Genomic DNA, 16800 nt, shown 5'->3' with positions numbered 1-16800 from the left:
AGTATACATACTGCTGAGTGGCTTGTAAATTTCCTACTGAGGATCAATAAAGTTTTATGGTTTTACTGTATTTGTTTTTTATACCTGACTCCAAAGGGTAAATAGAAACTAAAGTTATAAAATAAATTTACTGCAGTAAATTTTCTTCAAAATGTAATGAAATCATCATATGAAGCAGCAATAAAGAGAAATACTCAAGTAAAGTACATCCATCCATCCATCTTCTATACCCGCTTTTTCCTGAAAACCAGGGTCACAGGGATCTGCTGGAGCCTATCCCAGCTCTCTCTCGGGTGGAAGGCAGGGGTACACCCTGGACAGGTCACCAGTCCATCACAGGGCCACATAGAGACACACAAACACAGACAACCTCACACACTCACACTCACTCCTACGGGCAATTTAGATTCACCAATCAACTTAACATGCATGTTTTTGGACTGTGGGAGGAAACCGGAGTACCTGTAGTAAACCCACGCAAGCACAGGGAGAACATGCAAACTCCACACAGAAAGGCCGGGTTGCGAACCCACGACCTTCTTGCTGTGAGGCAACAGTGCTAACCACAATTGTACTTTAGTACTTATATAAGTGTACTTCTTTCAACCACTGACCATACATATTGACAATGGAAATCATGATCAGCTGGTTTCTATATGCAAATGTCTAAAGAAAGCACAGTTTACACTGCTCATTCCCTTCACAACATCCTGATGAAGCAGAGAACCAGCTTCAGAGGACAACTGACCTCACTGCACTGTAGGACTGAACAATACAGGAGACCCTTCATCCCCACAGCCATCAGGCTCTACAACACATTAATCAATGGAAGATGACTAACTAACATGAACTGGACTGTTACTGACTACATTTACTGCTTACCACTTATTACTTTCACTACAAGACTCCCTTTGAGATTATTAAAGTTTATCTTATCTTATTTGATCTCCCACCACCCATCCTACCCACCTTTTACAGATGGACTAAACAGAGCATCCTGCATCACTGCCTATTTTGGGAACCGCACTGTTGTGCCTGTCGTGTTGCCACTGAGTATAACTAATCTTAGCTGGAAGGATGGGCAATAATTTGCCCATTCTTTGGCTGCTACTCAATAATATTGCATACTATCGATCTATTAAATTGTGGAAATTATGGCTGCCAACTAGTGTTGTGTTATGCTTCATCACATATTACAAATAGTTTGTGCTACTTTGTTTTGCAACCTACTCCACCTTACTCACTACATCTCTGTACTAGTTAGCACTGCACTGTCCGTTGTATTTGTATATTGTCTAATGTACTCTCTGCACTGCTTGTACACATGCACTGGTGTAGTTTTGTATACACAAATACTATTGAGCATGGAGAAAATGACAATAAAAAAAACCCTGAACCTCAATTTTCCTGCCAAGGCAAGGCAAGTTTATTTATATAGCACAATTCACACACAGAGTAATTCAAAGTGCTTTACAGAAGTAAAAGACAGATTTTAGCTGAACTGAAGGACGATCCAGGGGATCAATAAAGTGTTATCTCATCTAATCTTCTAATTTTTTGACTTTAGAAACAGCAGTTGACCGACATTAAAACACAGGATGTTATAAAACAGTACAAATCATCTTGTCCCATATGAGGTCAATGACCAATTACACAAACTTCTGCAATATGGGAATTGTCCACGCAAGGATGCATTTCAAGGTAACTTTCAGGCAACAGCTGGTGCTTACAGCTTGGAGGCCGAACAAAATGTTCGAACAAAAGTATGCCTGGGGTCTCTGCTGCATGACTGTCAGTGTCTCTAGTAGTTTAGCAAACCTTGTTCTGTACCATTCCTGCTAAATGAAGTCACCACAGTGGCACAGGGACTTAGTGTAATACTGGCCTGACTTGGATTAGACTCCTCTTTGTGACTGATTCTTGGAAACAGAGCATAAGGTTGCTTTAAGTAGGAAAGTTGAAGTTTTCTTCATGATTCTCTTATGAATTGCAATCCGGATATTAAGTGATTTACATTTCAGGAGGCCTTTTCTGAATAACAGCTGTTGTTTTTGTCAATGAAGTGGAGAAAACATTTTCCCTAACTGGGACACTGACCTCAACATAGTATTGAAATATTTACCACACCTAATAATGCTTTTAATTTACAGGAAGCTCTTTGAGGTGGATGTAGGCAAGAGTGCCAGTTGATAACAGCGATTTAGCCTTATAAATTTCCTCTGTACTTCCTTGATGGCAAATACCCCATCCACAACTTCCTTAACAAAACACATTCTACTCTTGGCTTCATATTTTCTGTCGGTGACTTTGCCAACGACCGAGGGATTAACTGAGAAACCAGACATTAGACATCACTGTAAATTGCTGTAGACACTTTTCATCTGAATATTTGGCAGACAACCTCTAGGAATACACACTGAAAGATGAAGCCATAGGCAACCTCACACAAGTTTCCCCTTTAGAGACAAATCCGGCAGCAATTGAGATTTTGTTATTAAAAGAACTGCTCCATCACTGAAAGGTTAATATTGAAAAATGATATTCACAGTTGAAGACTCTGGGCTCTGCTCCAATATGAATATAATGCATTGTTACTTGTTTTTTTTCTCAATGAGAAGAGCCTTTATCTGGGTGAGCACATCACACAAAGGCCTGTTTCTTCTCCTATAGCCTCGTGCTGCTTTTGCTTGTTTGCAGTGCAAGCTTTTCCTCATGTCTCCTCTGGGGAATAGGTGTGTAGGTTACACAGGGCTAACTGCTGTATTAGCTCAGGTCCATTAAGGAGCAGTGTTGTGTTGACAAGGAAGATGATAGATAAACTTGGAAAAGGTCCCCTGGAGAGCTATGGAGTTTCAACCACAGCTTGGTCACATTCCTCACCCTGCGATTTTTTTTGGATTAGGTTGATAGAAATGAGATTTTAGATGACAATGAGGATCAATCAAGCATTTCCACTACTGTATGTTCAAAAGTGCATGCATGACTGTGTGAATGTATGTGTGAATGTGTATCATATGTATTATACTGCAGCATTTTAGCCTGTATGTGTACACAATTCATCTACTACTGTATAAATACTGTCAGCAAAATGGAAAGTTTACTCAAGTTCGGAGCTTGAGCCTGGAGATAGCAAAAAGACTGCAGAGACTGCAGGTATGTAACATTAAAAAAAAACATGAATAAACAAGTTGTCCTCTGCAGGAAAGAAGACAGGAAATGTTTAACCTTTATTTCTTCCTGTAATGATTATTCTTTTTACTCTAAGAAACTGGAAAGTTCTCCGTGGGTCCATTACTACAAGTGACTTTTTTACAGCGTCATTTGGTCAACTCCTGATAAATGATTATTGATTATTACAGCTTTAAATTCCATCCTTTGTGTGGGTTTGTACATCTCTGTGGCTATCGCAGCTGATGATAACTCCTAAACTAACAATAAACTGAACTTACTGAGTTGCCTTATGTCAGGCTTTGTAAATATCTAAATGACTTTAGTAAATACTTAAGAAAAAATCCCCAAACTCCCACTTTAGTGTGTTGTTGCTTTAATTGTGGTAATCCAGTGGCTTCCTGTGTGTGTAGGTGGCCTGGTGTGTGCATGTGTACTCAGATTCCTCCATTTTTCATTGCTCGAGACAACACGCAGACTCTCTTAGTAGGTGTGTGTAACGTCTCTTATCACCTTTACTCTGACCTAATGGAGACAGTCTGCTGTGTGTGCATGTGTGGGGGCAGGGGGTAATTTTAGCTCTGAAAAGACATAAATAAAATCCCCTGCATGGCTGACAAGCTGACCAGTGGAAAAAAAAAACCCTTTAAACTTTACAAGAATCCAGAAGCATAATTGCAGAAATAATGAAGGGAGGCTGTTCCAGCATGCTTTGTTTCTCTGTTAGCCTGCAGATTTAACTAGTACAGATGAGCTTTGAGATTTTGCAATTTCAGCATGCTCCTTTTAGCTTGGAACATGTTCTTTTTCCATAGTCTTGAGACAAATCTGTAAAGATCTTCCATATTCAGTTTCTCCCTTCTTTTTTAAGGTGAGAGGCCCATTCATCAGGCATATATCTATTTTTTTCCTATGATTTCATATCTGATTTGTCTTTCTTTAATGTAATAGCTGCTGTTCAGCCAGTGTTCCCACAGAATTAAAGACAGAAAACAAAAAAAAGTTGGGGCATGTGGGAACCTAATGGTTAAGACACATACCACATAACCTCAGCGTCCTCACAGCCTGTCTGCCTGATACTGTTCCCTTCCTTGTCCAAGAGTGTCAACTGTCAAATAAATGCTCTAGAAATGGAAAACTTTGGTTTTCAGATGTAATGAAGCAAAGATATATAGCTATAGCTTGTGGTCATTTTGATTTTGCAAAACTGAAAGCCAGAAAGTACTAAAAATAAAATTTTAATTTTTGTCATGGCATGTTTAGCATGCACATTTACTTTAAAGCTGTATTGTAGCCCAAACAATGAGTAAAGATACTAGAAGATATCAGAAGGCTGAGAAGAACTGCATATAGATTTGTAACTCTGAGTGACACCCACATTTACATGTCATTTGAGCCAAGTTAACACAAAATATCGACTGATGCCTGAAAGGGATAACCTAAAAATCTTGCTATATTGATATAATATGTTTTATTTACTGCCAGCATGGGCCTGCTCAGAATATAGGTTTTGATCAGATGATTCTCAAGTCTAAGAACCACATTACAAAGCGCTGTAGGTTTTCTGGTGTTTAATAGCAAATAACTTCAAGTAGAGTTATACCTCTTATTAGCTATCTTAAAGATTTATATGATGAAGTGTTGCTGTGAACCTTCTAAAAACTAGGGTTGTCCTAAAACCCTGTATGCTTAGGAATCTGTTGAGCTTTTCACTGTGGTCTTTTACTATGCAAAATGCCTTGAGATTTTTTTTTTAAGTGATTTGGTGTTATAATAAAAATAAAAATAAGAAAAATAGATTTGAACTGTTAATATCATGTTGCAGTTCATACTTGTTGCCAATAGAGGTCGCAGATTGGGGTCCTTATAATCCAACTACAACCTTAAGATATTTCTATTAGATATTGCCCTGCGCCGATCCAGGCCTTTGTCTCACAAAAAACAAACATAGCCATCCTTAATTTTAACTGTCTACAGCCTGAAGCTTTTGATTGGTGGACTAAAAGAACCTATGTCTTATAAACAAGGAATTCATTACATAATTAATTTGATTGGATATATTTAGAGACCTCTGGTGTGGGATACAGTTTTGTAGTGTACTTGAACATGAAGGACCATCTATTTAATTAAGGTAAAAATGTTTCTATATAAACTTCCTCATGAAATAAACACCCAGATAGCATCCAGCACATTACAACACCAGCTGGAATTGCTTACTTTATAAGGAGAACTAACTGCTTTATTATCAATTGCTACAAAGTATAGTGTGCTGCCTCTGTGCCACGTGAAAATGTGTTTTAACGGAGAGAAAACTCTCTTTGTCCAAGTTCTGTTGCCTTTGGCAGGTAACACATCATGACTCACAGTTCTTCAAACCTGGGGCCCTATTTTCCTAAAGTCGACACACACGCATACACACACACAAAACCATGAGAAGACCTACAAATAATCCTGTACTGTGTGCTTGTCTGCCTGTCAGTCTACCATGATAGCAAGTTTAGTTCCAACAGAGTGATGAGAGAGAGAGAGAGAGAGAGAGAGAGAGAGAGAGAGAGAGAGAGAGCTAAAGATTAATTTCTGTGGGTTTTCCAGGTTTAGTCACACTGAATTCTGTCTTTACATGCACATTATGTCAGAAGAAAACCACAGCTTTATCACAGCTAACATCCTGAGACACATGTTTAAGTTACAGACCTAATTTGTACCCAGGCAGATTGGTGAACTTGTGTTGCTCTCGTTGGTTGCAAAATTGCAAGATGAAAGATGAAAGAAGACCTTCTTTTTCAGCAGATTTTGGAATTTCTTATGTTTTGTCATAATCACATTTTATTCATTACTGTAGTTTTTTTCTAACAGATGGCTATCTCTGTTCATGTTTAACCATTTCCTTATTCTGTTCTTGTCAGATAGCTAATATGAAACACTTATCTACACTGCAAAACATTATACATCGTACAGGAACATCAGCTATTCTTTTATGTTTAACATACATTAAATTAAGTAAGCTTCAAAGTCCAGTTTTTTTTATTATTAAACCACTTCTGAGAGTCATGAGACTTAAAATGATGCCTTGAATCGATTACTGCCTAGAATTCTCCTAAGTCATCAAATTTTGTTCTGAACAAACATGATTAACAGACTTCCCAGGATGCATTGCTTGAGGCTTTGAACTCCGTAGTTTAAAGAAAACAAACGTGAACAAAACTTGCTGTGTGTCTTGCCATATTAAGGTAAGTTATAGTTGCTCATTCTGATGATAGTGGAAAAAAGTTGATCATGATCAAGGTTAATATATAAAATCAGCAAACTCTGCTGGAATGTGGATAAATTAAGTCTACTGAACATCTTCCCTAAAGCTCAGTGTAAGTGACACTGCAATAACAATGATTTTAACAAATCAAGTTTAGTCAACTGAATTTACAGCATACGTGATATTAATGCCAATTGCTCAGAGTAACAACGAGAACAACTAAAATTGCACTGCTGCCTTATTGAATTCAGTATGAATCCCTTATACAGTAGCAGTAAGTAATACACAAAATCATATCCTATATCTCAAGTCTTATGAAGTCCTCAGTGGAGTGGAAGCCATATACGTCAGTACGTGGTTGTAGACTACCTGCTCAGAACCAGACAGGCAGACACGGTTAAGGACTAGCTGGTGAAAATCTATAAGTCCAAAACCTGTAAGAAAAAAAATTTTGTTTTTGAAAATGTTTGTTTTTCTGCTATGCTATGACAGCAGGGAGAGTGAATGAAAAGAGCAAATTTACAAACCAGACAGTTAAACAGTAAAACCCGTTACAAAGCTCAGTAAAGCTAATAAAACGTATTGACAGTACCAGTTTTCTGGTGAACTTAGGAAGCAGTTTTCCAGCATGTCCTGCAGAAAAAGTGATCCTCTGCGTCCTTCCTCATGCCTTTCAAATCTGGGAGCTCCCTGCATCGTTAGAAAGAGCCCCCTGTGTTTAAGAAACACACTTCTTCGACCTTAACTGTTCATAGTTCTGCAACTTTCGGTCTTCTGACCTTCTCCTCTTTGACTGATTAGCTGGGTAAGATGAAACTAGAAGCAGCAGAGCTTGTATTCTTTTCAACCATCTCTGTCTTACCTGCACAGTGACACTGTAAGCCCTAACTCTACCTTATTAGCAGGTACAACACTCCTTTCACTGATTGGCTGAAATCCTGTTTACAAACACAGCAGACAGTGATGAGTTTTCATGATGAGTTTTGCATTAACAATTGTAATTTTCTGCTTCCATTGACTACTCTCAGTGTGATAAAGAGGTTAATTCAGACTTGAAATGTGGCTGTGTCTTGTTGTGTTTTACTACAGCATTACAGCAGTCTTTTTTTTTTTTTTTCTATTTCATTGGGGAGCAGACTGTCTGGTAATATTTAAAGCTCCACCCCAAACCAAGTAGAAGTGATTCCCCCTCCCTGGCTCTCTCCTCCTGCCTTTCTGTACGTTTCACTATTCAGTCCGATCAGTGCACTGGACCTGTCTGAGCTGAAGGGATTATTCAGGACACCAATTCATGATCACAACCCAAACTGCGGTGCGCAAGGAACAGCACGGATGATGCGTTTTGCGCTCCAGCTATTCAATGAAAGAAGAGACGCGCAAAAGAAGAGATGGGCACCGTTCCTGGACTTTCACCTCCCTGGTCATGGGGAAAATGCTGTCCCTACACCCTGCTGATTGTACCTGTAGTGGTGGTATTGGTTCAACTTTGCGCAGCGTTTAACTTGGACACGGAAACCCGCGTTGTTTTCACTGGACCACCGGGAAGTTATTTCGGTTATTCTTTGGAGTTCTTCAGTAACTCATCCAGGTAAAGTCTTTACGCATCATCACAAAGCTCGACGTTATCCCCACGTTAACGGGTCCAGTTTTCAGCCTTTTAAAAATGACTATACTTCCTTACACTCTTTTCACATCCCTAAAGAGCCCTCTAGTGATAGTGGCCACATTTTACATTCAAATGATGTCCCTTATGACCATGTCCGCAGCCTTACAGCGTATTTATGACTATTACACAGTGATCTTTATTTCTTTCTCTTTCATGGCATCCTAATAACATACTGCTACATACCACAATACCCCTACTCTTATTGTGTCTAAAGAATCATTAATGCAGACTTTTATACTGTGTTTATTCGGCCTTAGAACATAGGCTACTCTTCTTATAGTCCTATACAAACTTTTACTCTATCCAGTAGTCAGTCCAAAGTCATCTTGTGTCAGTAGCATTATTGGTGTTTTTTCACAGTATAGTTTATAAGTTGACTAGTGATTTGTTTTAAAGGTTTCACTTCACATAACTGCAACATTTTATAGTTTAACGGTAGTTTAACAACCGTAGTGATATAGTGATGGAAATATTTACATATAAAGCAAATTAAATAAAACCCATTCATATACCATGCAGTAAATTCTCTCTCTTTCTCTCTCTCTGTCTCTCTCTCTCTCTTGCACACACACACACACACACACACACACACACCCTCACACACACACCACAGACACACGCACACATACACACATATGGTGGATTCCAGCCCAAGTATGATTGGAAACAGATATACAAGACTGTGTGTCTTTGATTAAGAGAGGAGGGGGTTTAACCTACAGCAAAGTAACAAATGTACTAATCTTCTGAACATACCATGGCTTCAGACAGTATTCAGACCCCCTCACCCTTTGCACACTTTATTTTTGCTATACTGACCATTATTTAGCAATCAATGTTAGTGTAATCTCGCTTTACACTGAACTGATCTGGCAAGCCAGCAGGATCAATAAGCATCCAGCCAACATGAATGCTACGTGAACTTCTGACATTGTAAGTATAAATCAGATGTAGTCATAGTAATTAGGCCACTGCATCTGTAGATATAGGTATATTTGTATATTTTTTGGCATTACCTCAGTTAGCTAATAGATCTAATAATCTGATTTTGCAGATTTGTCATTCAGAAAAAGGGGTAAGCTCAAAATTATGATTCTTTGTTGTAGACAGAAGTAGTAGTAACAATCAATGGAACTGAGTAGAAGGTCTCAGGCATCACCTGATATTAATGCATGTTAATACCTTAATGCAGACAAATGATTACAGGTTAACAAATGAAAAATTCAACACTCTGAAAACTGAGTAGTCAGAATGAGGTCTTTTTCATTCATTAAATATTATTCTTCCATGGTTTTGCATATACAACTAAAATCCTGAACAATCGAACTCATCACCTTTACTGTGATTTATTTCTGTTGAGACAGTCAAACATATTTCGGTTTGTCCAGCCAAAGCACCATGTCAGCCAGATGTTCACAGCTGTGGTGCTCTAGAGTTGAGGATCTCCGGATGATGTTTTACATCACCTGAAAGCTCTGAGTACAGGCTTCTAGTGACGTTCAGATGTTTTACATTTCTTTTCTGCTTCATGATAACCCGCTGAAGAGCAGCACTGTAGTAGATTATTTGAAAGGTATGCACACATCTGCTTCTGTTAAACTGCTAAGAGCCATGACATATAGATTCCAGTTACATCTTATCCTCTCTCTGTGTCACAGTTTTCTCTTTCAACATCCTCGTGGGCTCACAGAGTGAAGGCAGCGATTGTACATGTTTTCTGTTAAAACTCTCTGAGTTTGCATAAGCTTATGCGAGTTAAATAGCATGTTGTGGAGTAATTACTGAGATGTTGATTTAGACCAATTTCTGCTAATAGTTATGTGTATACTCAACAATACTGTGTTTTCAACCAAGTCATGAATGTAGACAACAGACAATTATAGTTGAACATCCTTATGTGAATCTATAGTGGCTCTTGTTTTGGGGTGGGTAAACAATGCAGCAAGAAAAAAACACTTTCCTGTATAATAGATATGTTTTATTTGTGCTGATGGGAGGTTTTTGCTGGTTGTCATGTGTTCTGACAATTACTAGACTGTCTGTCTGTAGGGAACTTTGTTAAGAGTTGCTCGTGTTGCTTGCCACACTATCTTTGTTTTCACTGAAGTCTTTCCTAGGAGGCATGTGTTAAATGTAACAGTGGTGCTGGTGCTACGGTAAACAAATATAGGCCTACATCTTAAAATTTGTATGTTTCCTATTGTTACATTCAGGGCAAACTTTTCTCCAGGTGACTGATTTAGAGATAATCAGAGCTGAATAAAGCTTAGTGAGGGTGGAAATAACTGGGCTGGAAATAAGGTATTGTGTAGTTTTTCGAGTAAAAAATTAGATTTTATGAGGTATATTTTATGTACAAGCCATCTGTTTATGGCCCCCTCTAAAGGATAACGGTAGATTAGCAATATGAAGGATGTTGTTCGGTCACATTCAGAATGTGAAAACATTAATTGGAACTGCCAAATAAACTTCACAAAGAGAAATTCATAATTTCTCTTTCTAATTTTCTCAATTCTAAGATCTCAGGATTTCTAGTCAATAAATTCAAAATAAATAAATTCTGTTTTTTTCAGGTTAAATTTGTATTTCATTTGTGCATTACATTGTGGGATAATAGTGTACGTCAAAAATGTCATGTTTTTTTCAAAAAATTTTGTGTTGACTTCTCTGTAGTAGCAGCATAGCTATAAGGATGGCAGTGACAGTCTCTTAGACCATCCTACAGTCTAGGCTGAAATTTCTCAACAATTACTAACACATGGCTTGCTATGAAATTTTGTATATACTTACAGAATTACAAAAATTATAAAATCTTTTTACTTTGGTTATCCCCTGACTAACACCATCAGGAGGCTGATATATATATATATTTTTTTAAATATCTCCAAAGTCTCAGCTGGTGCTCTGATGGGTCTTGTGCTTAGGTCCCTTTCAGTCCTTATCTTTGAAAGGAAAAGTGACATAGATCCTAGATTTCTTTTCTACGGCAGCATATACAGTATATTTAAGTACCACTAAGACTTTTCTTCATGTTAGTGTTTTGATTCATGCCTGTTTCTTTCTGTCATTCACAGAGGTTCACTCATGAACTTATGTTTGAGCCAGCAGGAAAGAAAACACACTAATTGAGCGTTGTGTCAGATCATTCTGGGCCACCCACATATATGTGAATTTAATGAGCATATTTACATGTTAACCAAATAGAGCAGATATTTGAGTTGGGGATCTGGTTCATATAAGCACAATATTCTGTTTATTATAACAACCCAGATAAAATCCTGAACAGAGTTGGCTGTCATACAGAAGCTCAGTTGGTTTCCTTGGACATATATTGTGTTTATTATAGAACGTAATAGAATGTCATATCCCAACCGTTTGTGTAACAAAAGAAATGTTGGAGGAAATGTCTGGGGTAGGTCATATTGCATACAAGCATTTAACAGTGTAAGGCCTAACAGTAGGATATGACTTGTTTCAGAACAATGTGGCTAATGTGCAAATGCATTCACTGAGCTCATAAACGTGCCCTAGTAAAAATTACAGGTTGCGTCTTTGCCTCTAAGCCATTTCCCTGTTAGCAGATGTTTATGATGAATGTAAGTTAAATGAAAGGCATCCTGATTTCAGGTCTCAACAGAACCCTGAGTCATGTCGCTGATACAATCACATTGTTCAAAAGGCTATTTTGGCTGTCAGGATTTATTATGAGCGACTCAGTACAACTCCAGAGATCACAGGGGGTGGTTGGTGGTTAAAATTCATGTACCTTTAAAAGAGAAAAAAAGATTAACTAGGCATGTAAATATTCCTCGTCCTCCAGATATTGTGGGGGCGGGGGGATGAAGGATGAGGAAAGTACAGAGTCTGTCAGAGCTCTGCTAGTGTCATCAGTCACCAGTGCCTTAAGTTACTGTTTACTGTGAGCCAGGCCTTTTTTAGCAGGGATGTCTAAAAACCTTTAAAGTGTAGCTGCAGGTCTGTAAAACGTGCTCATTCATACACATACCTGCATGTGAAGTTCACAGTTATATTGACGCAAACATATGCAAAGAGAAGGTTTACCTGTAGGTTATGTTTTGCTATTTCCATTCCCTGTCATTTCTAGCCATTCATTCATTTATAGACTGTCATAGAGTGAAAATATGTAGAAATATCTTTAGATAAGTCTTTAGTCTCACACTCACATAACAACTTTCAGATGTGATAATGTGATGATGTTGTGTTTACAACTAATAGCACTGTCCTGACTAGTGACCAAAAAAACAATTAAAACAGGTTTAAAAGCATAAACTTTCCCCCCATAACACATTCCTTATTATTATCTGCATATATTTTAATTTTAATGAAAAATGAGACTGAGATGAGACCTTTATGATTCTTTACTTGGCATCATGTTAAAACTACAGTGTTTTGGCTTTTACAAGCTACTCTGGTTATCAAATTCATTTATTAACAAAGGATAACTGAATGCATTTCTGACTTAGACCTCATGCTGAGGTTGAGAGTTTTGGCTTAACTCAGTGTAACAGGATTTTCATTATAGATCAATGTTTAACTTTTTGGGCAGCAATGCCTCGCATACTGTCACAAACTCCACAACCAACCGCTGGTGAAAATGATAGGGATCTGCAGCAGAACTGAGGTAATTGCTGCAAACTGCATAATCAGAACACTGGATGATAAGGTAACAGGCAGCCTTGGTACTGCCTCCTCTTTTTGAGTTTGTGGCTTGCTTTTCACATGCTGCATTATGTGGTTCTTCTCTGTGATGATTTTCAAATTCAGCAAATGTATAGGGACATCTTAAGGGATTAAAAATGCACGTAGTCACAGGCCTCATCTCTAACTTTCAAGCAATTTTACCCTGTCCAGATATTTCATATATTTTTTGATATTACAAACTAAATACATATGATTTAAGATGAACAAGATTAAATGAAAGATTAAATTAGAGCAAGAATAAATGTTTCTTGGTTTAATTTTAGTTTTTGTTCTTCTTTCTCCTGTGTAGTATCAGTATTTTAATTGGTGCTCCAAAAGCCAACACCAGCCAACCCAACATCATCGAAGGAGGAGCAGTGTACTTGTGCCCCTGGAGCCAGTCTAATTGCAGCATTGTTAGCTTTGACAAGCAAGGTAGGGTGTCTTGAATAATCTAAACTAATGCTTTTCGTCTTTGTACCCACAGAGATAAGCTTAATATTTAGGATCTAAAGGAGATAATTTAATCTACATCATAATAGCAACAGGTGTTTGTACCTTACACTGTTTCATGATATAAAAATGTTTCTCCCTGATGGCACTAATAAACAGCCTTTGATGTCTCTCCTGTGTTTGAATGGTGGCTGAGGCTTCTCTCCGCTCCACCCATCACTCCCTGTTAGGGCATGGGTTGTGTTTGCAGTGTTTTCATAGAGCTATGATTTCCTCACTGGACCTTGGCCCAGTGTTGTGAGCACTTTTTAATTAGGACAGAGTCATTATGGGGACAAGGACCCCTGAGGACCTTGGCTGCCCCTGGCCTTACCAGGAAAATAATCACCCCCATCACAAGCACAGGAAGCGATAAGGACCACCATTTGAGGATCACAGGGTTGAACTTATCATACAGGCTCACATGCTGATATCGAATGGCAGTTTGCTCGGCCTGAGAGCCATGACTATCCAAACTATGAGTACATAAATACACACCTACAAAATGTTTACAAGCAGTGTCTCTGAAATGTGTAGAAAGATGTAAATCTACATTCACTGTATGTTCACAGACACACAGACACGCACACACACGCACACAGAAACGCACGCGCACGCACGCACACACACGCACGCACGCACACACACACACACACACACACACACACACACACACACACACACACACACACACACTCACTCACACACACACACACAAATATTATCTACATCCACATGCTGCTACATCCTGTGGTCATACATTTACCATTACAGGTCTCAAGATTTATGGTGTGTTTGAGGACACAGACCAGACTCCACTGTCCAAACAGGCATGCTGAGCTGTAGCCAAGAAAGTTTAATGTCACCATTTTGCTGCAGGGTGGAAGAGCATATATCAGAAATTTTATTTTGAAAGATTTTGACTTTTCTGAGTATAGTTGCTGAATGGCATCAGTGTGTGATTACTTTGATTTCCATATGTAGAAAAAATTAGGGTCTGACAGCAGAATTTAATTTAGTACTTGGATAGGGAGGTTAATACTTTTTCCCAGACAGAAACTTGTTTTTACAGTGTTTTAAATAGAATAAGGAGAAGCAATTGAAGAAGAAATATGACTTGTCTTGTTTTTCAAAATTAATTATTCTAACAGTATGTTGTTGAAAGCAGGTGTCATGGAGGTGTAATGCTGCTGAATTCACCAAGAAAAAACCTTTGGCAGACAACCACACACATGCACACACACATTCACCTCTAGCACTCCATTGCAACCTTGCTTGTCACTGTACTATGCTTCAGTGCTGCCAGGGCCCATTTCTGAAGATTCTTACAATGAAGGAAAGCTGCTTGAGTTACAGTAACAACAAAGTCCAAGTCCCTTTGAGGTGTTTGATGTCAGCCATAGCATGGAGGATGGATTAAGAGTGCAGACCCCAAGAATGGGGCCATAAAATATCCATGTAAACAGCCAAAAACATGTGAAGATCACTCTTAACTGAAGCCCTGACACCATGAAAATCAAAGACAGATGATATGGGTCTCTAAATTAAAATAGCAACTTCTGTTTTCACTGTTTTCTTCCGAGCTAAAATTGTAATATCTATAACTTTTTAAATGATAGCAGAGCTGCTCTGTTAAAGCTCTTCGTTAATATGATCTGTTCTGTTCTGTGTTCTTCTAGGTGATCGATATTTTTATATAAATGATGTGAACACTCAGGTTGAATTCAAGTCCCATCAGTGGTTTGGAGCTACTGTGCGTTCCCATGGTAACAGCATCCTGGTAAGAGGGATAATATGATGGTTGCTCAGTCTGGATAAATACCTACACAGTGAGCTTTGTTGACAGATATGTTTCAGTTGTTACTTCAATCCAGGAATAGACATTCATTGATGCTGTTTGAGTAGGAGGCCTAAGAAAATTCTTCTTGTCTTCAAATGTTGGTGTAATAGCACCAAATAGCATACCAAACATCAGTTGGGACTAGTGGGTTGCTTGATATACAGATTATGTTTCAGGAAGTTTCATATCTATTTTGGTATTTGTTTACATATGGAGTTGTGCCCACATTCTTGAGAATAGAAATTTTAATAAATGTTCAAAATGCAATGGAACACACAAAAGTAAATTTATTCATAACAACATTGACCTTAAACATACTTTTTAACAATAAAATACAGTAATCAATTAGAAAGACACTACTTTAACACTTTTTAACACTTTCCTGTGTTAAATCTTCAATTTATCTTTTAAACTTCTAATGTATAATTTAACCCGGGATGCTTTCAAAATATTCTCAGCATTGAAAGCAGGTTAATACTCTAGGTTGTCTGGCTGTAATCAGCTATATGTGTATGTGTGTGTGCGTGTGTGTGTGTGCGTGTGTGTGTGTGTGTGTGTGTGTGTGTGTGTGTGTGTGTGTGTGTATGTGCGTGTATAAATATGTTGGTTCTTAACCATCACACCACTTTGGCATATAGCTTGGGTTAAGCTATAATTTAGAAGTCGACATTCAAAGGAGCAGTTTAATAAAAAATTTATTTAACACTTCCCAGTTAGAAAATGTGATCAGCTTCTTTAATCATTAAGCTGCCTCTCTGTGCTTTCCAGGCTTGTGCTCCCATGTATTACTGGAGGACCAAACATGACACACCCTTTGCTGATGTTACAGGAACCTGCTACCTCTCTGTAGATGGCCTAAAAACTTTTGTAGAGTATGCCCCTTGTCGTACAGGTGAGATACTGCAGTGATAGCTAACTTTCAGGCATGGGTGGATTACTGAATGTGCATATCAAACACAAGATCAGGGCCAAAGTCGTCAGCAGGCCTTAGAGGGGAACTCTGAAGGGAACTGATAACATCTAACTTGGAAACTACAACATCTAACTTGGAAACTACAACAAAATGCAGCAATATATGGCTGCAAAACAGCCACAAATAGATACAATATCACTAAAACAGAAACTCAGTCACTAAAAGTGTGAAACTGTGCATGTGAAAACCCCAAACTTTAAAAGTCTGCACCTAGGGGCCCAAATGCTCATGGTCTGTCCATGTCGTTAGGGCATTTAAAGCCACTAGAAGGCATAAATTAGCAGCCGCCACCAAATTAGTATGGCCAGTGTGTTACCATATGGTTCATTCATTCATAACACAATTGAGGGTATGCTTGCATGGACATATTCACCACATCCACACAAGAAATTGTGATGGTGTACCCCTTTGTATGTTTTGTTTGACTGAGCAAAAGACATATGTCAAAATGAGCAAACTTGTGTGTAACCATGTAGCAAGAATGGGGCCAATGAACAGTACACACAACAAAAGTACAGTTTACTTGGTCCATGTGTAGTTAATGCGTTTGCAGTGTGAGCAGTCGGCAGTCTCACATCTGGCCTGCACGCAGACGCCTGCCAAGGGTATGTACGGAAACTAGTAGGGAGATGTATTACAGACATGCAGATGTGTAAAACATGAGTTGGCCTTTACACTTCCCAAGGATATAATTATTGCCATTTATACAT

General features: G+C 38.4%; 1 protein-coding gene across 1 annotated transcript in view; it reads left to right on the top strand.

Moving 5' to 3' along the window:
* The first annotated feature begins 7620 nt into the window (after positions 1–7620).
* The window catches only part of LOC113129781 (integrin alpha-5-like), a 30155-nt gene continuing 20975 nt past the window's right edge, over positions 7621–16800 (top strand). Inside the window, exons 1-4 of the mRNA XM_026305890.2 lie at positions 7621–8006; positions 13096–13220; positions 14957–15057; positions 15886–16009. Coding sequence (XP_026161675.1) covers positions 7807–8006; positions 13096–13220; positions 14957–15057; positions 15886–16009 — 550 coding nt within the window. The 5' untranslated portion in view covers positions 7621–7806. The remainder of the gene's footprint in view (positions 8007–13095; positions 13221–14956; positions 15058–15885; positions 16010–16800) is intronic.

This window comes from Mastacembelus armatus, chromosome 5, assembly GCF_900324485.2.
Source record: "Mastacembelus armatus chromosome 5, fMasArm1.2, whole genome shotgun sequence".
NCBI classification, from domain to species: domain Eukaryota; kingdom Metazoa; phylum Chordata; class Actinopteri; order Synbranchiformes; family Mastacembelidae; genus Mastacembelus; species Mastacembelus armatus.
This window is presented reverse-complemented; position numbering and strand designations above follow the sequence as displayed.